This window comes from Lemur catta, chromosome 9 (assembly GCF_020740605.2).
Source record: "Lemur catta isolate mLemCat1 chromosome 9, mLemCat1.pri, whole genome shotgun sequence".
Taxonomy (NCBI): Eukaryota; Metazoa; Chordata; class Mammalia; order Primates; family Lemuridae; genus Lemur; species Lemur catta.
The window spans coordinates 5,875,261-5,902,864 of NC_059136.1; the positions used below are offsets into that span (position 1 = coordinate 5,875,261).

The window sequence follows — 27,604 nt, forward strand, 5'->3', positions numbered from 1 at the left end:
TTTTATATTTTAAAAGTTGATCTTGAATATAACTTTAATATCCTGCTTCTTAAATTCAATTAATTGCCTGTTAAAATCTGCGCATGAACTTTTTGGTTAGGTCAAGAAGGCATAATTTGTATTCTTGTGTTTTCACTTGTAACCTTGGATTTTGGTTTGGTTTGAAAGCATTTCTTTCCTAGGGATAAAGGTTTCACTGAAATTAAAATATCTCCCCTAGAGGAAGAGACAGTGTCAGATCACAGATCTGAGCGCCAAACCTAGAAAGTGAAAAATATGATTAAGTTCATACCCTTCTCCCTGAGGAGTTAAGAGACATCCACATAGCACCAGTGATGACTGGAAATTGGATGTGAGATCTGGTTAGAACAGTATTTTTCAACCTTGGCTGCACATTAGAATCACTGGAGTAGTTTAAAAAATATTTTTTATTGAAAGATTTTTTTAAAAGCACCAGTGCTGGGATTGAATCAGAGTATCTCAGGGCCCAGGCATATGCTTTTAAAAACCACCCCATGTGATTCTAAGTGGCAGCCAGGATAGAAACCTCAGAGTTGTAGCCAGGCACATGTATAATCCCAGAGCTTTGGGAGGCTGAGGCGGGAGGATCGCTTGAGGCCAGGGGTTCAAGACCAGCCTAGGCAACATAACAAGACATCCCTGTCAAAAAAAATTAGCTGGGTATGGTGGCAACCACCTGTAGTTTCAGCTACTCATGAGACTCAGGTGGGAGGATCACTTGAGCCCAGGAGTTGGAAGCTGCGGTGAGCTGTGATTGCTCCACTACACCCCAGCTGGGGCGACAGAGTGAGAAATAAACCTCAGAGTTGAGGCAGAAGCCCAGTCCTATCAACAAGGGAGGCGGGGAAGATGGTGCTGCCTTTTAGGTGGGTCAGAGTGGAATAGTCCTGCTTCTAATTGCCAAAGAATCTGAGTGTTCATTAAGCAGATGTTTGTTTTGAAGTCAAAACTACTGATTAATAACTTATCAAGAACTTGTTCATGGAATACTGACTAGACAAGGTGACAGTCCTTGTCAAAATTTTTTTTTAGGACTAAACACAACTTCTAACCCCCTTTATTAGGCGGAAGTTTTCTCCGAGTACTCAAATATTGCCACAGGAATAACGCTGCATTTTGCTACCTGTGGCCCCTGGAGATACTGACCTGTGTGTGGTCTTTTTAACAACCTGTGGCCCCCGGTTCTAGTGCAAGACAGCGGTGGGTCACCCGTGCAGAGTGGGCGCCACCTGCCGTCCTTCTGGAAGCATTTGAACCTCGAGCTAAATTGAACAGGAGTGACTTGGGACCCCAGGGGTACAGTCCTGGGAAATAAGACCTCAGGTTTTGTGCTGGGCTGGTCCTCAGCACTTGCTCGTTGGAGATGCTGAAGCTTTTCCTGACTGGCGGAGTGAGAGGGGGAGAAGGGGAACCGAGTTTTACTAAATGCCTCTTCTGGGCGGAGGCTGCACTCAGACGATCTTAATCCTTGCAGCGGTGGTTCCCAGCCCTGGCTGCACACTGGAGTCACCTGGGAGTTTTAAAACCCTATTGCCAAGGCCACAGGACTATTTCAGTCAGAATTCGTGGGGGTAGGTCTCAGGCATCGTATTTGTTTTTTTTTTTTAAAGCTGAGACCACTCCCACTGATCACTGTTTACAAACAAGGAAGGTGAGGGCTCGGCTTTAAGTGTTCAATCGACCAACTCGGACTCCACAGCCCTCCCCACGCCGGGCCCCCTGACGTCCAGCTGCAGCTTTCTGAGCCAGCAGCGGGTTACATTTGAGAGGGAGTGTCTTATGTAGACGAGCGAGCGAGCTAAACAAGTGAATTAGAACCTGGTTCTTGATTCCGCTCACCCCCGCAGCGGAGTCGGGCGAAGGAGGAAGCTCTCTGCGTGCCGTTTCTAATGGATCTGGTCATTACCAAGCTGCTCGCACAGCTACCAGGGAGAGATCGCGGGACTGAAAGCCCATTGGAAATATACAGGATCAGAGAAAGGCTGTCCTCCCAGCAGAAAGTTAAGGTCCACCGTCACCTATTTCTACTAATTTCGGGTTTGCCAAGGACACGAGCCTTGCTGTGCTTTCTGACACCAGTGCCACGTGTTTGCTTCAAGTATAAAGTTGGGAAGGAGCTGCTAAGACAGAGTCATCTATCAGGGGTGGGTGACAGAGGGTGCAGTTGCAGTCCCTGGGGTCACTATGGCCCAGAGGACATGCTGTCCCCTCGGCAGTAAGGCCAGGACCTTCCTGGGAGAGCACACTCTTTCCGGCCTTGGAGCCCATGCGTGGGGAAGAGTAATGGGCGTCTCCCCTGTGCCTGTTTATATATACATATATGTTCACTGTATAAGGGCCGCGTGTATACAGTAGACTTATATTATATGAGTATATAATATATAATGATGTGTTAATTTGCATATATATTAATATATATAAACACAGAATCCTTCTTTGTGTGTGATGTAAAGGCTGGGAGGATAGCTGCTTGGCATGGTTTACCCGGTAGTGATTGTTTCTTCCCCAGGATTCATCTCTCCATTTTTGCGTGTGTGCTAGGAACGAGAGACCCTGGGCCTCTGCTTCTTGGCTTCGGAGAGGGGCTGGGGACAAGGGCACTGGGGCAGTGGAGAGAGCTAGCCCAGGAACAGGAGCTTGGAGGTAACTGGGCATTTCTCCCCTCAAGGGTGGTGATGTTGAAGAGATAAGATGTCATTGTGGCCACAGGCCTCAGATGCGGCCACAGAACGACGGACAGATTCTAATCATCTCGTTTTGGGGGCTGCCTCACATCAGAAGGTCCCCAGGCTCTTTGCCTAACCCATAAGCTGCTCGACACATGGCTAAGACAGACAGAGGCTCCGGAGTAGTGGGTGCCCGGGGAAACATGCCCCTGCCCCCTGTGCTGGGGTGATTAGCTCTGTGTGTTTCCTTGAGGGCAAGAGGGGGACCCAAACCAGACCCAAGCACGGAGGTGACTGCAAGGGCTTTCCCAGGGGGGTTCACTCCGCACGATGCAAGACGGCTCCCCTCAGAGACTCCTGGCCAGGGACGAGGGTGTGATCACTGTATTTGATACTCACCCTATGATCAACAATTCTTTGAAGTCTCAAGTTTTATCTCCAAAATTCAAGCACATTTTTCATTCTACTCATATAATAATCATTGGCTCAATATAAAACTACTTACCAGCTGAATTACTTAACTTGCCTTTTTTCTCTTAACCTAGACACTTTAGAAAGGTGAGTCATGTTTATCCTGTGGCTTCTGTCCTCAACATGTCATTGTGCCCTTTTCCTTCCCAGCCTGAGAAGCCTGAGCTTCAGCTGACCTTGGTGGCCTCCTCCCGCCTGGGTCCCCTTCTGGGGATGCAGGAGTCCTTGCAGCACCCCCAACCTCATCCCCCATGTCCATGAGGGTCTTACCTATGTCGCAGTGCTTGCCAGTGTAGCCAGGGGGGCACAGGCATGTGACGTGTCCCTCTTTTTCCTGGCAGGTCCCAGCACCACAGAACTCCTTGGCACAGGACCTGGCGGGGGCTACAACCCCCCGGGGAGAGTTTGAGCATCAAGAACACAGCCGCCCGGGTGCAAGGGTAGTCTCTAAGCCTCGAAGTTGGGGCATGAGGTCCCTGAAGTCCACAAGGCTGGCTTTGGATCAGCAAGTTTCTCGGGACTCTGTCCCTCCTGGGCCCCTGTCCCCCAGCATCTAAGTGGGGAAGTCTCTGACTGTGAAAGCTTTCTCAGCACTAAGGGAGGTGCAAGGCATCCCAAAGCAAAAAACAAAAGAAAATCCACTAAGGTGCTCACTGCGGGAGCCCAGGAGAGTGTTGAGGTGAGATAATCACAATAGCACAGGAGTCCTTTTGTACTAGGATGGGGGCGGGGATGCAGCATCTGAACTCAGGATGTAGCCAAAATGATACTTTATAGTTGCTTACACCTTGCACAAAATAAATATTTGGACATAAATGTCATTAGCGATTTACCCTCTCATCTCACACTCGCTCCAGGGCAGGGTGCACGAGCAGAATTTCTAGCACTATCTAGTCATCCCTCTCTCTGCCTGTGCCAACCACAGATAGTTGAATTCACATGTAAAAACTCATATGAGTTCAACTCCACCGTGATGATAACAATCACTAATATTTATAAGTGTGCACTGTGTGCAAATTATGAAGCTAAGTGCTCTCTTTTTCTATATTTACGTTCAGTTTAATCTTCCCTGGTACTATTCCCATTTCACAGATGAGGCTAAAAATCTTGCCTGAGGCTGCACAGCTAATCTATGGTGGGGCTGAGCTTGGAACCTTCGAGCTGCCCTGCCTCCTGCTATGCTATAGTAGCCGACAGTCTGAACTGCCCAAACACATTTAAGGTGGGAAAATGCCAACAATACCTGCGACAGTGGACTCTGATTCACCTGTCCCTTCTGGAGAAGTTGGGACGGAAGCGTCTGTCGGGAAGGTGGCTGTTTGGGTCTCTTCTCCTGAGTACAGGGGACTTGAGGACTCAATTTCCAGATGTGCCTCTGCAGGGCGCTGGGTCTGCTGGGTCCACTCAGACTCTGGGACGCTGGTGCTGATGACAACATCCAGCCCCGAGGTTTGACCAGACAGGTCTCCACTTATTTCAGTCCTGTCTCCAGAAGCCATGGGAGTGGCGGAAGGCAAGCCCGATGCCTCTGTGCCAGAGTAGTAGGTGGTGGTCGATTCTCCACTCACTTCCGGGGCAGCCGACCCCTCGCTGGGGCCTTCCTGAAAAGTCAAAGTGCTGCCGCTCACCCCCAGGCCTGAGGCTCTCTCGAGATCAGCTTCGTGGAATGCAGAGGTGGTTCCACTCAGATCCGGGGACCCAGAGGCTTCTCCGCTGGCCTCAGGGGCAGCAGATGCCCCCACCTCGGCCTCAGGATAGGCAGACGTCTCACTGCTGGATTCTGGGACTGATGACGCTTCTACCCCAGACCCAGGGAGCACTGGTACAACTCCACTAATGTCCCCAGACACAGAGGCTTCTCCACTGGACTCAAAAAGTTGGGGTGTGTATGTCACAGGGGGTCTTTGGCCAAGTTCCTGAGAAACAGTTGGTTCAGTAACACCCTCCACAAACTCAGAAGTGAATAAAGTAACTTCTGGAAGTCCCGAGGCCTCTCCACTGGCCCCTGTGGCTGCAGAGGATTCTGCACTTACCTCGGTGGTACTGGCAAAGTCCCCACTGAAATACGGAGTACTTGGTGCTTCTCCACTTGGCTCTACCAGCCCGGACTGCAGCCCACTTAGGTCCAGAAATCCAGAATGGTCCCCAGACATGTCTGGTGCTCCAGAATGGGCACCACTAAGTTCCAAAACGCCTGAAGGCCCTTCTCCTGCTTCTTGGGCTGTTGGAGCCTGGGTTACAGATTCCACCAAAGTTCTGTCTACAAGAGAGACGGTGGGGAAACCTGACGGAAGCCCACTGCCGTCGTATGCTCCTGAGGGCAGGCTGCTCCCAGTCTCAGCTCCAGAGAACTCTCCACTGACTTCAGCTATGCCACTTGGTAGGCCACTGAATTCTGGAGCCTGGGTTGTAAACCCACTGGAATCGGTTGCTCCAGAAGATTGTCCACTGATATCCACTATCCCAGATGTGCCTGACAGATCTGCCTCTCCAGAAGGGAGGCCACTGAGTTCCACAGACCCTAAGCCTTCTTCTTCTTTAAATGTAGTAGGGGTCACTTCAACCAAACTGGTGTCCACAAATGTAATGCCAGAAGATTCACCACTGCCACTCGTGGCACCAGAAACCAAGTCAGGGATTCCAGGTTTTGTCCCGCTGAACCCTGGCAACCCTGATGGCTGCCCACTGAGATCAGGGACCCCAGATGTTTCTCCACTCAGGTCGGTTATGCCAAATGGTTGACCACTGCCATAAAGAACTCCAGAAGCTTCTCCACTGACACCTGGTTGTCCGGAGGACAGTCCGCTAAGCTCAGGCACTCCAGATGTTTCCCCACTGATATCAGAAAACCCTGATGGCTGTCCACTCACCTCAGAAATTCCAGATGTTTCCCCACTGATGTCAGGAAACCCTGATGGCTGCCCACTCACCTCAAAAATTCCAGATGCTTCCCCACTGATATCAGGAAACCCTGATGGCCGCCCACTGACACCAAAGAGTCCAGATGTCTCCCCGCTGATGTCAGGAGACCCAGATGTTTGGCCACTGAGTTCAGCTCCTGAAGGGAGTCCACTAGCTCCCCCACTAATGTCCAACTCACCGAAGGGCAGGCCAGATATTTCTCCTGCACCACTGATGCCGATGGTTCCCCTCCCTTCCAGTTCAGTTGCAGTGCTGGCTGTCACCACTTCCACCAATGTCGTATCCACTAGGGAGACAGTTGGGAATCCAGATGGAAGTCCACTAAAGTCAGGCAGGCCAGACGATGGACCACTTCCAACATCTACTCCAGAGTACTCACCACTAAATCCAGAGGGAAGGCCACTTGGTTCTGGAGTTTTCCCACTTTCTGGAGTTCCAAAAGGCACTTCGCCTAAGTCCAAGGCTCCAGAAGCAGAACCCACCAAGTCTTCTTTTCCAGAAGACAACCCACTGAGGTCCTCAGCTCCAGAAACTGAGGTCTCTAGACCCTCCCTTCCAGAAGGAAGTCCACTGAGGTCATCCCCTACTCCAGAGGCAGAAGTCTCTACACCATCTTTTCCTGAAGGAAGCTCACTGATGTCCTCTACTCCAGAGGCAGAAGTCTCTAGAACTTCTCCAGAAGGAAGCCTGCTGAGGTCCCCTACTCCAGAGGCAGAAGTCTCTTCACCTTCTTTTCCAGAAGGAAGCCCACTGAGGTCCCCTACTCCAGAGGCAGAAGTCTCTAGAACTTCTCCTCCAGAAGGAAGTCCACTGAGTTCCCCTATTCCAGAGGCAGAAGTCTCTAGAACTTCTTCTCCAGAAGGAAGCCCACTGAGGTCCCCTACTCCAGAGGCAGAAGTCTCTAGGCCTTCACTTCCAGAAGGAAGCCCACTGATGTCCTCTACTCCAGAGGCAGAAGTCTCTAGACCTTCTCCTCCAGAAGGAAGCCCACTGAGATCCTCTACTCCAGAAGCAGAAGTTTCTAGGCTTTCTTCTCCAGAAGGAAGCCCACTGATGTCCTCTACTCCAGAGGCAGAAGTCTCTAGAACTTCTCCTCCAGAAGGAAGTCCACTGAGGTCCCCTACTCCAGAGGCAGAACCCTCTAGGCCCTCACCTCCAGAGGGCAGTCTGCTAACCTCAGGAGTGCTAGACCACTCAATTCTGTCTTCCTCCCCTGAGGGCAGTCCACTTCCCACCGGCAGGCCTGAGCCCACTGTGGAGGTGGGAACACTGGAGTCAAGTTCTCCAGAGGGCAGCCCACTTGCACTGATCCCTGAGGGCTGCCCACTGAAGTCAAAGTGTCCTGATGCTTCTCCACTGCCTGTGAAGTCACCACTGATGTCAGGGGCCCCAGATGCCTCCCCAGAGCCTGGCGGCTCAGTTCCGCTGGGCACCGGGGGTGAAGGTGTGGACGGCTCCTCTGAGGCAGAGGGCGCTGCAGTGGCAGAAGGGCCTTCTGTGCTTTCCTCTGTTGCCGCACCAGTGGGAGGCCACGAAGGAGGGGTCCCTGGAGGAGAGGAGGAAGAAAGATGAGGTGTGGGTTCGTCAACACTGCCCCAGTTTAAGCTATGCACAGAAGCTGAACTCCATTCTTTCCACAGTAAGACCTTTCTCTCAAGAGCTCAGAGATGAGTCCAGATGCTTTCTCATGGAACTGCGCAAGTGTCTTGGAAAGGAAGGAGGGAGGAGGGGAGAGAGGGAGGGAGGGCACCAGGAAGCACCCCCACTACCCTTGCGGCCACAGGCTGTACAGGCTGTGCTTTTGAGACCCCCAGGGAGCCAGTCACATGGCACCCTGAATGAGGGGTCCTGGCCACCACCAAGAACACCAGGGTCATCCTTCAAGTCCTTCCACATTCTCAACTCATGTGTCTAACCACATGGTCTTCAAAACATGGAGCCCGGGCCAGCAGCCTGGCATCACCGAGAGCCTGTTAGAGCAGTGGTCCTCAACCTTTTTGGCACCAGGGACCAGTTTCAGGGAAGACAATTTTCCCACGGACTGAGGGTGGCGAAGCGGGGTGTCGTGGGTTTGGGGGAGGTGGTGTGGAGCTTAGGCGGTGATATGCAGCCTGTTTCCTAACAGGCCACGGACCCGTACTGGGTGGCAGCCTCGGGGTTGGGGACCGCGGTGTTAAGAGAAGCAGATTCCCAGTCCCCTCCCCAGCCAAACTGATTCTGAAATTCTAGGATGGGGCTGTGTTCTAACAAGCCCTCCCGGTGACACCAATGCTTGCTTGAGTGTGAGAACTATTAATCTCAACCCTCCCTCTGAGGTTGGGAGGGCCAGGTGGTGCTATATGTAAACACACATTAACTTTTTCAGTTCTGACAGCCTGATTATAGGGGACCTGAAAAACAGAGAAAAGGGAAAAGACAACCCCACCATTCTAAATAATCATGGTCACAGTCTTTTCTTTTGCTCTGGTTTCCTCTGGCATTTAAAATAACCTTGCTGAGTTTTGGACCTTGCATGCACTTTTGGGCTTATTTCCCAGGTGGGAGCACCTGGTCACTCAGGGTGCTGGGCCCGCCGGACAGGCTCACAGTCCTCTCGTGCATGGAGGAGAATCTTGGACGGGCAGGTGGGGAGTGAAGGATAGCAGCGCTGGCATGCAAGATGATTTTAGATGGGGCCCAGGAAAACATTATTTTTATATTGATAGTAATGTGTTGGTCTATAGAGACATAAAAGATTTCATGAGTTTTACAGGGCTTTGCCTTGAAGGAATATGTGAACATGTTAGTCCACAGATCAAAAGCTGCCTCTCCTCAGGAGGGCATCTCACCAGTCAGTAGCGTTTTGCAAGGCGACGCCCATCTCTCAGACTGGGAGGCCTGCCTGACACTTCTGTATGACAAAGCTTGGCATGAAGTCACAGGTTGAGAACTGATCAAAGAATGCCCACCTGACAGACACCTGCAGCTAGAAACAATTGGCCTAAGGGACAGTTCCTGCTTCACTCCTGACTACTTGTCTCAATCAACAAAAAACTAGATAAAGAAATATAAAGCCACTATATTTCTGTTTAGCCTTTCTGCTACGTGACTATTTTATCTTAGGACTTAGACGTTTATCTTAGAAAGATTTTGTAACCGTTTGCTCATGTAGATAGAGTTAATTAAGGGTTCTATAGAAGCTTTTGGGGAGACTTTAAAACTAAAGGAACTACCTGTTATTATGTAAATCTGTTACCACTGGCAACTGATCGCTGCATTAATATATACTGATGCAGGACTTCACTCATGGCCTCACAGCTCACGGGAATGCCAGAGGACCCCCTGACTCCCCATCTTTATAAACTATACTTTTGTCTCTGTGTCTCCTTTTATTTCTCTATTCTCTATTTTCTATTTCTTTTATTTCCATATCCCTTGTGACGACCCCTGCCAAAGGGACCTGATTTTGCTGGGAGTGTAGCTAACTCCTTGCAGTAATGCATATTTTCATATGTGTGTGTGTGTATGTGTGTGTGTGTGTGTGTGTGTGTATCAGAAACACACTGGAATGACCATTTACAGTCATGATATAACATTTCTCTTTTAAGTAAATTTAAATTTCTTTTTAAAAGAAAGTCGATTTAAAGAAAAACATGTGGCATAAACAACAGTATAGCCAGTTTCCAGATGTGGCTGAAATCAGCAAGGTAGTTGGGAACTGCAGTTTGGAAAACATTTTTAGGGGGCCACTGGAGCCCCTTTTGTACTGGTAAGTCCCCACTAGGGGTTGCCAGAGTCCTGTGCCAAGCCACACCCTCATGCCAACGAGGACTGTTATTCTTGTGCTAGTGAAGGGTGAGGAAAGGCCTCAGGCAGGTGTGGCTGCTGGTGAGGCCTCCAGGCCAGACTCCCAGCTGTTTAACAGATGTTCCCTTACCTTCCGGCAGGGAGGGATGCCAGGTTTTGCATTGCTGGCACCCAGAGGAGTGCCTGGTATAACCAAATTACTCGGGAACCATGCACAGAATGCTGGTGCATGTCTGGATGAATTAGTGGGAAGCTCTGATATACTCTTTTCTTCAGATGCACACATTCCCAGGGGAACCCACTCTATTAAGCGCACACATACATTACTGTACATTGTTTTAATTCAGTCATATCTACTAGATGTTAACAATGCTCTGTGGGGGAAAAAAGTCTCTGTGGTCAGGTTCATTTGGGACACACTGCATTCATCACCTCCTCTTGGAGACTTATAGTGCATATTAGCATACTCAAGGCTCTGAAAAGGTCTGAAGTGAGGAAACCTGTCAATTTCCATAAGCTAGCATTTCCCAAACCTTAGTGGCCAACATTTTTTTTCGAATAAGGTTTGGGGACTGTTGCTTTCTTCCAATTAAGTCCCATCCAGTTAAATCATGAAAGATGGAATTTGGAAAGTTCTGGCTGGGAAGCCTGGCCCAGAAGAAGGACATGGAAGGAGGAGAAAGGCAAGGAGGCAGGTCACAGTCAGAATTCTAACAATAAGCCCCTCCCCGGTTCCCTCCCGTCTATTAGAGATCCTCCTACGAGAGAGAGTTAGGGTAGGGATGTCAGTGCAGGAGGACAGGTAGCTGAGGGCCCTCTGCTTGGCACAGGGCCGAGCATTTGGGATATGTGTGCAGGAGAAAGAAAGGGAAGGGAATAGTGAAGGTGTGTGGGAGTGTTTTAGGAACAAGTCTATCCTTGTCACTCCGAGGAGGTCCCAGAGGCCAGCTAAGTGGCCAAAGTTGGTACCAGGCCTGGGGAAACAGAGGACAGTTCCCAGGCAGAGAAACCTCCCCCGACCCCAGGGACACCATAGGCAGACAGGGGTGTGTCCCAGAGCCCAAGCCACACTGACCTGGCAGTAGGGATGTGCCCACCGGGGTGTAGGCTGGTTCCCATGCTGTCTGGTTTTCTGGCTCAACGGTGAAGTCTGGGACTGCAGTAATTTCCTCCCAGGGCACAGCAGTTGTCTCCTCCAAGGGCACAGCGCTTGTCTCCTCCTCCCAGGGCACAGCAGTTGTCACCTCCAAGGGGCCAGCAGTTGTCTCCTCCCCCAAGGGCACAGCGCTTGTCTCCTCCTCCCAGGGCACAGCAGTTGTCACCTCCAAGGGCATAGCACTTGTCTCCTCCTCCAAGGGGCCAGCAGTTATCTCCTCCCCCAAGGGCACAGCACTTGTCTCCTCCTCCCAGGGCACAGCAATTGTCTCCTCCAAGGGGCCAGCAGTTGTCTCCTCCCCCAAGGGCACAGCGCTTGTCTCCTCCTCCCAGGGCACAGCAGTTGTCACCTCCAAGGGCATAGCACTTGTCTCCTCCTCCAAGGGGCCAGCAGTTATCTCCTCCCCCAAGGGCACAGCACTTGTCTCCTCCTCCCAGGGCACAGCAGTTGTCTCCTCCAAGGGGCCAGCAGTTGTCTCCTCCCCCAAGGGCACAGCACTTGTCTCCTCCTCCCAGGGCACAGCAATTGTCTCCTCCAAGGGGCCAGCAGTTGTCTCCTCCCCCAAGGGCACAGCACTTGTCTCCTCCTCCCAGGGCACAGCAGTTGTCTCCTCCAAGGGGCCAGCAGTTGTCTCCTCCCCCAAGGGCACAGCACTTGTCTCCTCCTCCCAGGGCACAGCAGTTGTCACCTCCAAGGGGCCAGCAGTTGTCTCCTCCCCCAAGGGCATAGCACTTGTCTTCTCCTCCCAGGGCACAGCAGTTGTCTCCTCCAAGGGGCCAGCAGTTATCTCCTCCCCCAAGGGCACAGCGCTTGTCTCCTCCTCCCAGGGCACAGCAGTTGTCACCTCCAAGGGGCCAGCAGTTATCTCCTCCCCCAAGGGCACAGCGCTTGTCTCCTCCTCCCAGGGCACAGCAGTTGTCACCTCCAAGGGGCCAGCAGTTGTCTCCTCCCCCAAGGGCACAGCGCTTGTCTCCTCCTCCCAGAGCACAGCAGTTGTCTCCTCCAAGGGGCCAGCAGTTGTCTCCTCCCCCAAGGGCATAGCACTTGTCTCCTCCTCCAAGGGGCCAGCAGTTGTCTCTTCTCCCAAGGGAACAGCCGTTGTCTCCTCTTCCAAGGGGACACCAGCCACACCAGGCACCACTTGGGTAGCGATCCAGTCCTCCACATCAGTGGGTGACGTGGGTGTGCCACCCTCCTCTTCTCCTGGAGAGGGCACTGCTGAAACACCTAAAGGGGATGTGGGTGGTGAGGGTCACTCAATTACCAGTGACCTATCCAGCCTGGCCCTTCCTCAGTGGAGCTAGGGGACTGTCAGGGGAACCAGGCCTGTATGGAGCCGTGCTGGCCTACCCCCACCCCACCTCCCAGTTCAGCAAGATGTCTCTTTGCCATCTCAATTAATAACAGCCTTTGCATCAACTATACAATATGGACATGCACACACCATTAGCAGTTTAGTGCAGGGTGGTCTGGACCACCTCCCCTGCAGAGTCTGTCATACATGCCAGGCATTATACTAAAGGTTCTATGTATATAAAATCATCTTATCTCACAACAACTTTATGAGATAGATACTAATTATCCCATTTTACAGATAAGGAAACTGAGGCACAGAGTTACATGATTTATCCAGGGTCAGTGGTTTATAAGTGGGAGATCTAATCTTTGAATTCAAGCATCTGGTGCAAGGCTCCATGCTCTCAGCCACTGCACAATGCTGCCTATATTGGGGACAGAGATTATGTTCCAAGTACGTCAGGACCCAAAGCAGGAGGTGCTATTTAAACTCCATGAAGCCATCCTGGGACTTGGAGGGGTGCAAGCAGGACTCATCGACTGGGGTAACTGTTCTGGCTTTGGGGAAACCAGCAGTAGGCTTGGTCAGGAATGAAGCTGAATTTCTCTGCAGGGTGATATACAAGGCTGAGCTGACCAAGGGTCAGGGTAGGTGGGTCGGGGAACATGGCTGGGGATTTCCTGCGAGGCTAGCCGGCTTAGCTTCTGCTGCCCAGAGCAGGGAGAGGGGTTCTGAGACAAGAGCCTCATTGAATCCTTTGGGAGAGAGAATTGGCTTTGTTGAGGCTGTCTAAATGGGGCTGAACTTGGATTTGGGTTTTAAAAGGTGACCCTGGAAGTCTGGGAAACTTGGAGACACTTAGGGATTTTGTTTTTCCTTAACTTTATTTAAAAATGTTGATTCACAGGAAGTTACAAAGACTCTCAGTGTTGATGTATGGTGCCTAAAATATAGCACAAGCTGTTATTACAATCTCCGTTCTGGTCAGTGCACCCAGAACGTCCACGGACACTGAGAACTTATCCAATCAGAGCCAGCAATGCCTGGGCCACGCCCTGGGCACGCCCACTGCCCTGCTCCATGACATCACTCTCAGAGGTCTAATGGGAATGATGGGTGCTATAGCAGCGTGTCCACAGCATGGGTCAGTTAAAAACGTGAATTACTGGTGCTTAGTGAAGAACAACAGAATAATTTGACTAAACTCATCGCAAAAATATTTCCAAGTAGGAGAGAATTTGACGAGTGTGTACAAATTAAAGGGTGCATAAAATAAAGCTATATTATATATACACATAGTGTATATATAAATATATAAAATGATGCTAACATTTGTTGAGCACTCACTATGTCCCTGGCACTACGCCAAATGCATCCTATGCACTATCCCAGTGAATCCCTGCAGCACCTCTCTTTGAAGTAGGCACCCCATGTCCCCATTCTCACACAGCTGTTAAGTAGCAGCATCATGATTCGAATTCAAGTCTCCCTGATTTTAGAGCCCAAGTTCTTTCTCACTTTTCTTTACTTGTCTATGGGGAACTTTAGAGGAATGGTCTTGCCTTGGGATCAAAGCCTAAGGTCATATGCTCATTCCAGAGCTGCCCCAGCCCCAGAGGGACTGACTTTTTCCTGTGTGCTTTGGTGGATGGGGACAGAAGGGCTGCTGAGGAGAGGTGACGTCACATACCTCGGAAGCAGAAGGCGTGGTGCCGGGACAGCGGGTCTGGGAGGCCCGTCTGGTTGGGGTAGAGGTAGACGGTTCTCACGCCTGGCTTGTCCCCGCCGCAGGCGGGCCGGGGGGTGACGATGGGGTAGCGGAGGCTGCCGTCGGCCAGCCAGCCGGCATAGCACTTGTCCAGGCCGCGGCTCCAGGCGGCGTAGAGCTGGCCCGTGGAGGCCAGCGTGGCATTTTGGGACTCACAGAACTCCAGCGCTTCCTGGAAGGTGAACTGCTCCGGGCGCGTGGCGAAGAATACCTCCCCTGGGGACAGAGGCAGGTGGGGGTGACCCTCCACGCTCCCCGCCAGAGCAGGGGCACAGCTCCCCCGCCCGCCACGGCACACACGGGTGAGGGCCCAGCCCAGCTCACTTGCACCCGTCATTTGACTACTCCCCCTTGCGCCCCCCGGAACACTGGGAAATGGAGTGACCAAGTGCCTGGTTTGTACTGGCCTGGGGTTTCTGGGGACCCAGGGCTTTCAGTGCTAAAAAGGGCAAAGCTCCAGCCTCACTGGAACGAGTTGGCCACTCCACAGGGAAGCAGCTTTCCCTCCTTCCCTCCTTTCCGGATTCTCTGTCATACTTAGGCACCCTCCCCTGGCCCAGAGAACTGGTTCACCTGGGCACCCTCCAATCCCCCTGCACTTGTCACCCAGTGCTGTGATTGTTGTGGACCTGCCCACCACCCCCACCCTGCGAACTCACTGAGGGCGGCGGTTGGGCCCCAGCACTACACCCACCCGTGTGCCTGTCCGCTTTAGGCAGGAGGATGTTCGCATTTACTGAACATCCACTTGCACCAGGCACTTTTCATATATATCTCATTTAATACTCAAAAAAGCCCCTGGTGTGGGTATAATCAGCCCCATTTTATAGATGAGGAAACTGAGGCCGACAGAGGTTAAGTGACTTGCCTAGGGTCCTGAAACCAATTGAGTGGCAATGCTGAAATCTTTCCAAAACACCAGCATGTCCAAAATTGGGTTCGGTGGAATAGTCATTTGGTGATTTCCATTGAAATGAAAAGAAATGAAATAAAACAAAATAAAGTCTGTGAGGAAATAAGCTTTGGCGACGCTGGATTAAACAGAGTTAAAGAGGTCTTTCACTGCAGGACTTCTCAGAGCCTTTGATTTGTTCACAGGCACTGGGACTCTCCAAAAGGCAGATGGTATATATAACATTTATTTATAATAAATGGTCTTATTTGCCCACAGAGCTTATTGTGAGAATGTGGCCCTTACCCTCGAGTTGGTCCACATAGCAGTAGACGTCATAGGTCTCTGACGACGGGCGCACACCGTAGGTCCTGACCCCTGGGCTGCTATCCTTGTCACCCACACATGGGGTCCGTGGGCTCACGATGGGGTATCTGCAAAGGAGGCGGGGGGAGGATAAGGGCCTGTCCTGGGGGATGCAGGGCCCTGGAGTGAGGCTGAGGCCACGCAGGGACTTGGGCCAGGCGTGTCTTCAGTTGTCTGATAGAGTCAAATCAGGCAGGAGCCCCTCAGGCAGCAGGTGCCCTGAGCGGCTGGGGGAAGGGTCTGGGGGCCTCTGGGGATCCCTGGCTTCACAGAGAGCCCGCTGCCTGGGAGGGCACAGGGTCGAGCTGGAGGGGACAAGGGGCTTGAGGAGGGGGCTTTCGAGCAGGGCTCCCTCTGCCTCTTGGGGGGAAATGACCAAGAACTCAGCATCACCCAGAGCCCTGCACCACCCTTCCAGGATACCCTTAGTTCCAGAGAGAAGCCAGGGAGCAGCTGTGGGGTCACTAATTCATTAATTCATCCACGAGGTGTTGGGTGCCCGCGTGCTGGGGCCGTGCCAGGCCGTGGCTCATGAAGCTCGACCTCTTAGGGGTGCATTTGGGCTGGGAGAGAAGCCCAGCTCGTGCCTCACCGGACGCTCTGGTCCCACAGCCAGCCGGCGTCACACTGCTCGTAGCCTGCTTCGTAGGCGGCCTGCAGCTGCTCCGGCGAGGCGATGACCGCCCCGGTGCGCAGGCAGGCCTGCTGCGCCTCCTCGAAGGTCAGCGAGTAGCGGTTGGGTCCGGGGCGGTAATGGAACACGACCCCTGGGTGGGGAGGGGAGGGAGAGGGGGGAGAGAGGTCAGGTGCCCACGTGCCTGGTTCTCAAGGCTCCATGGCATGGGGGGCACCTCCTCCTGTCTGACACACTGGATTTATTTAAGCAATTCAGGCTGAAGTCGCACTTGGTGGCAATGTGGGTGTGACCATGGCTGGCAGTGTCCACCTAGGGCCTTATGGAGCCCACACCAGAAGGTCCTTCTTGACTATGGAAGAGTTTGGGGAACAGCTGAGCTCTATGCTATGTGACACCCCAACTCTCTGGACATCTATGAAGCACCAAGAACATCATCATCCTAGAGTAGGGGTTGGAAGCATTTTCTGGAAGGGGCCAGAGAGTAAATATTTTAGGCTTTGTGGGCCACATGGTTTCTGTTACAACCACTTCACTCCACCATGGTTGTCCTAAGTTGGCCACAGACAACGTGGGTGTGGCTTTGCTCCATGCAAACTTTATTTGTGGATATTGAAATTTGAATTTTATTAATATATCATTTTCATGTATCTCAAAATAGTATTCTTCTTTTAACTTTTTACCCCTACCTACTTAAAAATGTAAAAACCATTCTTAGTTCACGGGGCACATAAAAACAAGACTTGGCCCGCAGTTTGCTTGTCCTTGTCCTGGAAGGTCCGAGCTGTGAGAGGCCTCAGGGGTCACCCAGTGCAGAGGTTTTCTAGTGGTTCTATTTTGTGGAGGTGCCTGATGGGGCGAGAAGGGTCCCTGGACAGGAGGAGCCCCAGTTCTCCACTCTACTTCACTCAGATCCGGGTGGCACCTTTGTCTACTCGATCTACACACTGGCTTGCACATATAACTCCATTTGAAATAATCCTTTGCGGCAACAGTGTGGACATGACTGGTCTGGCCTATCCACTTTGCTTTACAGGTGAGGAGAGCAAGGTCTGGGAGGAGGGAAGCTTTTCCCAGGTGCTAGGTCAAGTTGAAGGTGCAGCCAGGACAGCGCCTCACCTTGAGGCCAAGTTCTTTCCACTTGTCCCTGTTGCATCCCCCGAGGGGCAGGTACTCACCCGCTCGCAAGCGTGGCTGCCCAGGGACCTCAGCTGCACCTGGGGCAATGGTCACCTGCACGACCAGGTCCTCGCTGGTGAAGGCCGTGACAGAGCCCAGGCCAGGTGTGGATTCCTCGGGAAAGCCCCAGGGCCTGGTGGCCTCTCCAGTCCTGTTCTCGGCCTCAGGGAAGGCGGTGGCCCCTGTTTCCGGGGCGAATGTGAAAGGCTCCTCGGACCCCGGGACGGTGGGGGAGACCTCGAAGGCGGGCTTCACAGTGAGGATCACGTTGCCTCGGGCTTCACCCTCGGTGATGTTCTGGGGCAGTGGTAGCTCCACATCAGGCCAGGTCACCGTCTGGATGGTGATCTCCTCCTCACCCCCGACCCCGAAGAAGCTTTCTGGGATGTCCACAAAGTCTTCACCTGGGACAGGGCAAAGACAAGCTTTAGCCGCTCAGCCTGGGACTGGCGCGAGGGGGATGAGGACTGGGCTGGAGAGGACTGTGGGATCTCCTCCTGCCCCGCTGGGCCGTGGCAGGGCTCCGCACCCTCAGAGCTTTCTTTATAGGAGGCCCCACAGCTTCAAGACTGCAAAAGAACCCAAGAGTCACCAGAGGGCACGATAGCGACCCATGAGGTCACTGCTTCTAAAATCAGTTTCCACCCTGACATCCTTCCGTTCAACGCTAGCTGCCACTCGACCCATCTCATGAGCACCTTGCTGGCCCTCTGCTGTTGTAACTCTCCAACGGGACAATGTATTAATAAATCAGTTATAAAGAGAAACCGTAAAGTCTTGCAGAAGACGCAGCTCATAAAATTGATGGAAGCGACTTTGGAGAACTGCTTGGCTCACAGTCGTGGACAAATGAGGATCTCGTGAGCGTGACACTACTTCCAAAAGAGTGGTTAGGATATCAAAAGGTTAAGAGAGGCTTTGGGGGAAAATCCTCACTATTTTTGCAAAAATAACCCTCCTCATGTAAGATCAGGCTCTGGAAATGAAACATGGAATGAGCTGTCACTGTGTGATCACCAATTCTGTCCTAAAATCAGTGCAATTCCTCCTGCATGTTACTCTTCTTTTTTTTCTCCAAGAATTAGCACTTCATTATAATCATAACCTAAATTGTGTTAAATACAAGATAAAAAACTTATTTAAAAATTTTAGTCTAATTTTTCAAAATAAAGTCCCTGTCGAGCTTTCCCCTACTCTTTTCAGTAATTCTTCGACCCTCCTGTTAAGTGCAGTCAGTTCCAAAGGGCGGATAACAGCGCCCTCCTGTGGGCACATGGCCTCATGTCAGGCCCCTGGCATGCTCAGGGCCTTCACTTCCCCAGGGTTGCACGGTAGTAGGTGGCAGAGCCGAGAAAACAGACTCCAAAGCTCATGCTTTTAACCCTCTTGCGCGCTGGTCTGGTGAGACAGGGCTGGACACGCTGCAGCCCCCAGACTGTCTGTCTACCGCAGCTCTCCCTAGGAGCCAGTGAAGACATGGGGTTCTGGTACCCCGCGGCCTCTTGAAGGGGAAAAACCCAACCCTCCCTTTCCAAGAGCTTCTCCTCCTCCGGGCCCCCATTTGAGCAGTGCAACCCCCTTCCTGCCTCCAGCCCGGGCCCCACCTGTGTAGCAGATGGCGTCGTATCGGGACGAGGGGTCGGGGTAGCCCGTCTGGTTGGCGTGCAGGTAGACGGTCCTCACGCCCAGGAGGTTGCCCCCGCAGTTGGGCCGGGCCTTGGAGATGGGGTAGCGCACGCTGCGGTCGGCCAGCCAGCCGGCGCTGCACACGTCCATGCCGCCCTGCCAGGCCAGGTAGAGCTGGCCCGTGGTGGCCAGCCGCGCGCCCAGCCGCCGGCACTCGTTGGCTGCCTCCTGGAAGGTGAACTTCTCCGGGGACGTTGCATAAAAGACCTCGCCTGTGAAGGACACGGCAGGCAGGGTGAGGGTCTCCCTCTGCCTCCCCTGCCCTGCATCCCCCGAGAGATGCTGGAGGATCTTTCTCTGCGGGGTCTTGCGAGTTCTCCAACTCGGTTTGGCCTCTAGCTTCCCATGGCCCTGGTCCCACATGTCCCTATCTCAGATCTCGCCCTTCATTTCCCACTTTCCATCTTTTTGTGGGCTTTTGGGCAGGACGACATCAATTTCCTAAAACAGAGGGGCCAAGAAAGAAGCAGCCAAAATGCCAAGGAGGTTGGGCAAAGGGTAGAGCAAACAAAAGCTGGGAGGCAAAATTCGCTCAGAAGCCCCTTTGCCCCACCGTGTGCTGTGCCCACTTCCCACCACTAGGGGACCTTTCCCAGGAGTTAGGCATTGCCCACCAGAGGCGAACCTTTTTTAAAAAAATCCATGTTCTCATGGGAAAAACAGGCACCAGACTTTGATCCGATAGAGCAGTGTTTCCCAAAGTGGGGTCTCTAGGCTCTGAAGAGTCCTCAAGGACATAATTTGGGACCTGTGAACTTCAAAAGAATATTCCCAAAAAGCTAACAAGGTTGTGCCAGGGGCAGGGGTGGCGGCGGTGGGCATCGGCTCAGCAGCAGCTCTGACTGGCTGTTCCATTTGTCTTTGGTTAGCCACACACGGGAACACACACTTGCTACCAAATAGACAGGTTTGGCCCCTGGGGTGAAAATGAGTGAGGAGGCTACGGTGTCGCCTGTGCCTCTGAACGAGCCAGCGTCAGCTCTGCCCCCAGCCTGCAGGAGCTGAGAGCACTGTGCTGGCGGCTGACGGTTGGGGTGGGAGGGACACAGAAGTGGCAGAATCTGAAATGTCCAATGGGGTGTACTGATGCAGATGGGGGAAAGGGTGTCATCCACGTGGCTGGGAAACTCTGTGACCAACATTAGTGCCTTTTACAAAACAGAGAAAAGACCTAGGTTCCTCCCCACTGCCCCCAATTCTCTCCAGAACTAGCCCATGGGGCAGGCCTGGAATATGGCTGGGGGCTGGCAGCAGGGACACTGGGCAGGGGCTGGGCAGCCAGCTGTCCCAGGAACTATGTTCCTGTTGCTCCCCTCCCTGGCAGGGTGATGAGGCGGGTGCAGTAGACCCCAGGCTGGGGATGAGCTGGCGTGAGCAGCCAGGTCCTGGCTGGGAGGGTCTGTCCTAGGTGAAAGACTTCCTGGGACACAGGCCCTTGGGCCCAGTGGTGACACCAGGCAGTTTGCAGATGTTGGGGCCACCGAGCCCCTCTCCAAAGTGGAGGGTGATGGGTCCAGACCTGCGGGCCCCTGCCTCCCTGCCTTCATGGCTGGGGAGGATCCAGTGTGTCAGGCCCTGAGCTAGCACCTGGCCCTGAGGAGGCCTGTGTGATCCCGAGTGTCAGTGGGGTGACGTGGAGGGGAAGGGGGCCCTTGGGGTGGGAACAGGGGGCCTCTTGGTGGGCGGGGCGGCCTCACCCTCCATCTCCTCCGCAAAGCAGTACACATCATAGGTCTCGTTGGTGTCCCGGACGCCGTAGGTCCTTACGCCAGGAAACTCATCCTTGTCTCCGTAGCAGCCTTCCCGGGGAGTGTGGATGGGGTACCTGCCACGAGCCCAGGGTGGAGGCGTGACTGTCGGGGCAGAGGGAAGCCCTGCCCTGCGCCCTTGAATCCTCTTCCCTCACAGGAGGAAACAGTGACTTAATATTGCATCTAACCACACCTGCTCTGCGTCTGTGACCTGCCTGTTTTCAATTATCAGTGATTAAAGACAGCCCTGCTGCTGAATAGTCAGTGTACCAAATACTTTCTATCGGGGCCTTAAGGGCATAATTTGGGAGCTGTGAGCTTTAAAGTTTTCCTGTAAAAGGCCAGATAGCATAAATATTTTGGGTTTGCAGGGCCTAGGGTCTCTGTGACAACCTCACAACTGCCATTGTAGCATGAAGCAACCACAGACAATATTTAAACAAATGGGCACAGCTGTGTTCCAATAAAACTTTATTTACAATAACAAGGAGTGGGTGGACTTGGCCTGTGGGCCATGGTTTGTTAGCCCCTGTCCTATGTCATCTGTGTCTCAAATCAACCTAATGAGGCAGGTGTTATAATGAATCTATTTTACACTTACAGAAACTGGGGCTCAGAGATGTTAAACAATTTGTCTAAGGTTACACAGCTTCCAAGTTCCAGAGCTGGGATTTGAATCCGGCTCTTTCTGAGGCCAAGGTGTGGGCTTTTACACTATGCTAGACTGTTGTCTCATCTTGTTTTTCTCTCTTTCTTTTATTTTCAATGGTTAGGGTTTTTGTGTCCTAAGATCTCATTGCCTACTCCACCACTGCAAAGACATTTCCTTTTGTTTTCTTCCTGAGGCTCTGTGGCTCTGGCCTCTACTCTCAGAACTACAAGCCCCTGGAGTGAACCGTCTCACTCACAGTGCACTGAGATCCTTCGGGGACAGGGCTCCGGGGACAGGGCTCTATCTGGACCGCTCTGCAACCCATTCCCTAGCAGCTGCACTCAGGAAAAGATGTAGCAAGAAGTTTAATTTGCGTATTGCCTTATTAAAAACAAAAGAGATGTAAGGTGGTTTACAAAACTACAGAAAACACCAAAAATAAAAATTTTTTAAAAATAAAAAAAGGAAGACCAGTAAATGAAACAATTGTGGCAAAGAAAAAAATGGGTAGGAAAAATAATGACCTGCAGGGCATGGGTGCTAGCAGCCACTCACTCTATTGCAAGGGAGAATAACAAGGATTTGGGGTGGGTCACTGAGCGTCCGTGTTGGCCAAGGCATGACCCCGGCCCCAACCTAGGTTGGCCACAGTGTCACGCTGACACCAACTCAGTGCTGGTCAACATCCCACCCCATCACCCGCCCCACTCCCCTGTGGCCTTTGACCCCTGGGCCCCTGTCCTGATGCCCCACTCTGCTGGCAGGCTGGGGGCTCACCTGACAGTCTGGTCGGCCAGCCAGCCGGCGTCACACTGGTGGAAGCCGTCCTCGTAGGCGGCCTGCAGCTGCTCGGGCGTGGCGATGATGGCACTGTTCTGCAGGCAGGCCCGCTGCGCCCTGTCGAAGTCGAGGGTGTAGCGTGTGGAGATGGCTCTGTAATGGAACACGATACCTGCAAGACACACGCACACGTGGGCGGGAGAGCTGGTCAGGTACCGTCTCTGATCACTGAGGCCCTCGCAGATTCCGGCCATTGCCGTAAGGTCAAAGGGACCTTAGGAACTATCTGGTCCAGGCTGATGCACGGATGCCCTCTCCACATTTGCATGTGGTCCTTCTGAGTTTGCTGGAACAGCCAGTAACAGGGAACTCACTACCTCACAAGGCATTCCTTTCTGAATACTTATGATCGTCTGGTGATAATCAGAAAGTTCTTTGAATTAAACTAAAATCTGCCTTTGCTTTGGGGAAAGAGGCACTCCGAGCCCCCCTGCACACTCAGGCCGGGGGCATCCTAGTGGGAGCCCTGTTTAAGGTACACCCAGGGTGGACCTGCTCTGACACAGCTCCCGCTGTACCTCCCCCTGGGAAAAGTCTGGTGCTGTCCCAAGCTCTGAAGCTAACCGAGGACCCAGCCATTCTCCTTGGGCGATAGAAAGGGCACCCGGGAGTCTTCAGCCCACTCTTTGGCTTCTGAAACTGAGATTGAGGGCTGGAGGAAGCGGAGACACAAGACACCTGGATGAAGCATCAAGCAACTGCTCTGGCTCATTTCCAGGGTAACTTTAGGCAATCACTTAACCTCAGTTTGCTTGTCTGTAAAATGGGCATGATCACAAGGCCCACAACTCACAGGATTGGTGTGAAGCACAAACTGTCATTTACCTGTGACTGTAGCTGGAAAGTATTTAATCCCCCCAAAAGGCCAGAAAGAAGCGTGTTACCAGCTCCAGGTCACAGAGCAGCAGCTGAAGATAAGGACCTTGACTGAGGGGCAAACCAGTGCATGGAGGAGCTGGTCTGAGATCCAGCCTGCCCGGACCCACACTGGTGAGGACATTCTGGGTCTTTCTGTGGGTGAGGCAGCGTCCCTGCCGGGGGCCCTCACCTTTCACCACGACCTCCATGGTGGCCTCACTGTCCTCGATGCCGTGCATCACCTCGCAGCGATAGATCCCAGAATCGTTGGAACGCAGGCTCTGGATTTCCAAGGTGGCGTCGCTGGGGATGGCCGGGTAGTTGGGCAATGACACCTTGTCTTGGTAGGCGCTGTTGACCCGCACGCGCCCTTCGGTGGCCACCAGCAGGACCACCTCCTTCTCCTTGGAAACGCGGCTCCACTTGATCCTCGGGGCGAGGGGGGCGGTGGAGGGGGCGGTGGTCACAGGGTGCATGGGGTCGATGAAATAGCAGGGGATGGTGAGGGACGTCCCCAGGAGGGCCTTCGTCGGGGACGGCTGGGGGATGCTCACACTCAGCGAGTTGTCATGGTCTGCGAGGGAGGGGCGGGCAGGGAAGACAGACCTGTCAGTGCCCCGAGAGGACCACCCAGCCTCCCCGTCAGCCCTTCTGCAAATGTGCTTTTCTGAGAGGACAAACTCCACCAGTGTGTCTGCGTCTGAGACGGGGGTGCTCCTGCGTCCTGGGGAATTCCCGGGAAGCCTTGCAACACCGTTCCAGAGCAGAGTTCCCCACAATCCCCGGCCTCTGCGCCTCGAGGCAGAAACTGTGAAGGCAGGAAAGGGTTCCAGAGTCGGGGAGGGGACACGTCAGTCAAGACCACCTCTCTGTTTCTCAAACTGGGGTACCCCAGGGGAGTCCACAGCATGAGATAAGCAGGACTCATCTTCCTCAAGTGACAGCTTTACTCAAAGATTTGGGGAAAAATTGTTTTGGGGTAGAAAAAAATTATTATGGGGTATAATCTACACAACTTTAAGGCTAAGACACAAAGCTTCCAAGATGTGTCCCGGTTGGTGAGGTCTGCTTTGGGTGCTAGCCTGACCTTGTGGGGGGACAAGTCATTTCCTCCTGCTGCTGGGAGTCAGGGGTTTCCGGCAGGGGAGCATCAGAGAGGATCAGACATTTTGTTCTGCAAAGAGTCGGGGGTGGTGGGGCATGGCATAGACAAGACTCCACGAAAACCAAGGAAAGTGTTGGCAGGGAAGGTGTGTTTACCAAATCCTGTTGGAAGTAAAAGATCTGCTGGGAATGAGAAAGAAACAGCTTCCCCAAAAAACAGCACCTTTCATGGTGGGTCATAAATTTATGAAACTGTCTCCCAGGAGAGCCTACAGGTTGAAGTAAAAATGTTTCAGATATTTGTGGGTGGTGGACGCATGACAGGGCAGGGTGGGGGGAGTCAGGAATGTCTGGAGCACAGGCCTAACCTTTGATGTCCTGGACAGCCCCCCGCCCCTTCCGCGGACGTCTCCCTTGGCCCTGGCACCCGCGGACGCAGCTCGGCTGTAGCAGTGGTGGCTCTCAGGGGGGAGCTGCAAGTGACTGCGGTGCCCAGCTTGGCAGTTTGTAAAGCCTCAGCCAACCCCAGTGAACTGGCTCCCTGTGTGGGCAAACCACCCGGGTGCAGCCAGGGCTGGCATCTGTGGGCCCCCGAGTGCCAGTACCAAGGCAGGCCCATGTACCGTGTGTCTACATACACAAAGTTGTAAATCAGCCAACAGATTGTTAAATAATATGTTCTATCTCCCTGTTTGACAATGATACCTTTCAAAATGACCTGAAAAAACAGGTTTGAATTTAGCATCCTCAGGTTCCTTAGAGTTTTGCATTGGGATTTGGTGGCTGGGTGGGGGCAGGGGGAGCGGGGCCCCTTCTTTCTCCCCACGGACTCTGTACCATGAGAGGGTCACATGCACACGCTGTGCTCGTCTCAGCCCTCACATCCCATGCAAACAGCACTCGTTACCCCTCCCTCGGGCCTAGGGGCGGCCCCCCCAGCAGTGTGGTCCCCCAATAGGAGGATGGACCTATGCAGGCTTGGCCCACTTGGACAGGGAGCTCCAGGCATCCTGGGTACCCAGAGTGTGCTCTAAAGGGGGAGCACAGGTCTGGGTGGGCACGTCCCATTGGCCCTAGAGACCTTTCTCCCTTTGGGGAGGGTTGAGGCTGGGGGAAGGCCAGAGGTGGGGAGGTCCCTAAAGAACATGGCCCAGAGCAGGGCCCTTCTTGTCTGGATCTAAGGGAGATACATTCCACCTTGGGGCCAAGCCCATCCTGGGGTCAGTGGAAGGTCTGTTCATTTGGTTCAGAGCTTGATCAGCAGAAATATACTCAGTGTCTGCCACAGGCAAGAGACCAGGCCGGGGGCTTCCTGAGGACAGTTTTTCAGGAAAGGCAAAGGCCTCTCTGATTCATCAGGGCTTCTCTCTGACTGTCCTCTCTTTGATGCTCCAGCTGGTCTGCCCTTGGCAGCTTTTCTCTTTTGGTTTGTCTATGTCCTGTCCCTACCCCAAGTTCGGTGTGCGGTGGTCCTAGGTGGGATCCGAGGAGCAGAGAGGAGGATACTGAGATGGATGACACCTGCCTACAGCCCTCCCCGCCAGCTGTCTGGGCTTCAGGGCATCCAGGAGCAGTGTCACCTGTGCAAGGCTCCTGGACGTGTGTGTGCACAGTGGGTGCCCTCTCATCGCAGTTATGCTTGCATCAGTAGGGAGGGGCAGGGCCAGGAAAAGGCCAGGAAACGGGACATTGTATCCCTGGAACTAGCAGCACCAGATTCTGTAGCTGGTACCCAGAACCCAGTACTCACACCTACCGAATAAACGAGACACGCATGGGAATGTCCTCACCTGAAACTTCTACTGAGGAGGCTGTAGCGATGACCCTCAGAGTCACAAAAACGAGGAGTAAAGTGGTCATAGTTCACCTGGAAGAGGGGAGGCAGAGGCATTATTTGGATGGTGAAGGCACGGTGAGGTCGAGGAGGGTCGTGTGACATATGGTGCAAGGTGGTAACTGCACGCCCGAGGATCTGAAATCACATCCAGACAAGGGTGTCACATGTGGTTTGTGAGATGTTTACTCCGAGAACACTTCCTGCCTGGCAGCCTTCTGAGATGGGACACTGCTCACTCTTCCATTCAGACTCAACTGAACCATCAGCTCTTCCTACGTCTTGAGTCTGGATTGGTCTTTGAACTGAAACTACCTCATTGGGTTTCCGGGCCTCTGGCCTTTGGACTTGGAGTAGGTCCAGACCGTCAGCTCTCTTGGGTCTCTAGCTTACCAATTCACCCTGCAGACCTCGGCACCTGCCAGCCTCCACAATTGCACGAGCCAACTCCTTACAGTAAATCTCTTCCTCTCTCTTACGTGTATGTGTGTGTTTCCTAGTGGTCTGTTTCTCTGGAGGACCCTGGCTAACACAACCCTCTAGGCCCAGAGAAGTGACAAGTTACTCAACCTCATTAATTAAATCTGGATCTGCCACCAGCTTCAAATGCAGGGATCTTGTGTGATTTAGAGCGGGCTGTGCTCTAAGGTTTCATGCAAAGATTCAGGGGTCTGGTTCAAGTCAATGAAAGGATGTCTACTACCTGCAGAGCTCTCGAAGAGGCTGTGGAATGAACAGACGAATAATTTAGGAGAGAAATGAGGGCCTAGGATCACTGTACCCCGTCTGCTGACCCAAACAATGACTTCATGTGAATTAGAAAGACAAGGCTTCCTTATTGTCATCTGCTGGAAAGCTGTCATGAGAAGTCTACAGATGTGCGACCCCCACAATGTAAAGGGCATCCCCTGTACAACTGGGGCCCTGACTCCAGCTGGCCAGTGCTGGTAGACACAAGAGGAACCCCCTGAATTGGCAAGACATCAACCAGAGCAGCTCTCAACCTCGGTGGCACATTGAAATCACCTGGGCTTCAGCCTGGACCGCCCCATGAGATTCTAAGGTGCAGCAAAGACAGAGTACTGCCGGCCTAGAGTGTGTCACACTGCAGACACCTCCTGTGCCTTGCACTCCATGACACGTGCCCGGTGATGGTCCCCGAGTTGTTCTGCGGGATGGACCTGCATCGGCACCTCCCCTGCCCTCCTCCCCAGTCTGTGAGCATCGCAGGGAGGGGAACCTGGGCTCAGAGGCTGAGGTGGCGCCCTGGCATTCCCAGAGCTCAGCGCTGTCGGACTCTGACGGCCCAGCAGGTGTCGCTGTTGGCTCAGTCACCACGGGCTGGGGCTGGGTGGCTTCAGGGATCAAGGGAGCACCCCAGCAGCCCCTGGGCCCAGGAGGAGCACTGCAGTGGGAGGCACTGGTGTTCCCATCCAGGAACACCTAGGGGCGGTCCCAGGACACTGGGTGACCATTCCCTGCCTGTTGTTTGAGCGTGACATTTTTCTACCACCTGTCCGTCACTCCTGCCTCATACATTGGTCACCCAGGATATGAAGGGCTGTGTGTGTGGGCGCTGCTGGGGTACAGAGACGAATCTAGAGGCGCGTCCCCCTCACGCTGGAGGAAGTCTGGAAAATCCCACCGTTCTGAGGAGTAGCCCTTGTTTCTCCTGGGGGATTTTTCTACTTAGATGCTGCCTTTAAAAAAAACACTCTCGG

The 27,604-nt window shown here is 53.0% G+C and overlaps 1 protein-coding gene across 1 annotated transcript in view; it reads right to left on the reverse strand.

The window, feature by feature from the left end:
* The window catches only part of ACAN (aggrecan), a 36,040-nt gene extending 10,131 nt beyond the window's left edge, over nt 1-25,909 (reverse strand). The window contains exons 1-14 of the mRNA XM_045561736.1: nt 25,840-25,909; nt 23,136-23,519; nt 22,025-22,199; nt 20,542-20,669; nt 18,763-19,056; nt 17,158-17,562; nt 15,938-16,112; nt 15,286-15,413; nt 14,010-14,303; nt 12,109-12,249; nt 10,942-11,016; nt 6,149-7,626; nt 4,402-6,028; nt 3,429-3,542 (exon numbers count right to left, since the gene is read on the reverse strand). Coding sequence (XP_045417692.1) covers nt 3,429-3,542; nt 4,402-6,028; nt 6,149-7,626; nt 10,942-11,016; nt 12,109-12,249; nt 14,010-14,303; nt 15,286-15,413; nt 15,938-16,112; nt 17,158-17,562; nt 18,763-19,056; nt 20,542-20,669; nt 22,025-22,199; nt 23,136-23,519; nt 25,840-25,909 — 5,488 coding nt within the window. The remainder of the gene's footprint in view (nt 1-3,428; nt 3,543-4,401; nt 6,029-6,148; nt 7,627-10,941; nt 11,017-12,108; nt 12,250-14,009; nt 14,304-15,285; nt 15,414-15,937; nt 16,113-17,157; nt 17,563-18,762; nt 19,057-20,541; nt 20,670-22,024; nt 22,200-23,135; nt 23,520-25,839) is intronic.
* Between the last annotated feature and the right edge of the window lie 1,695 nt (nt 25,910-27,604).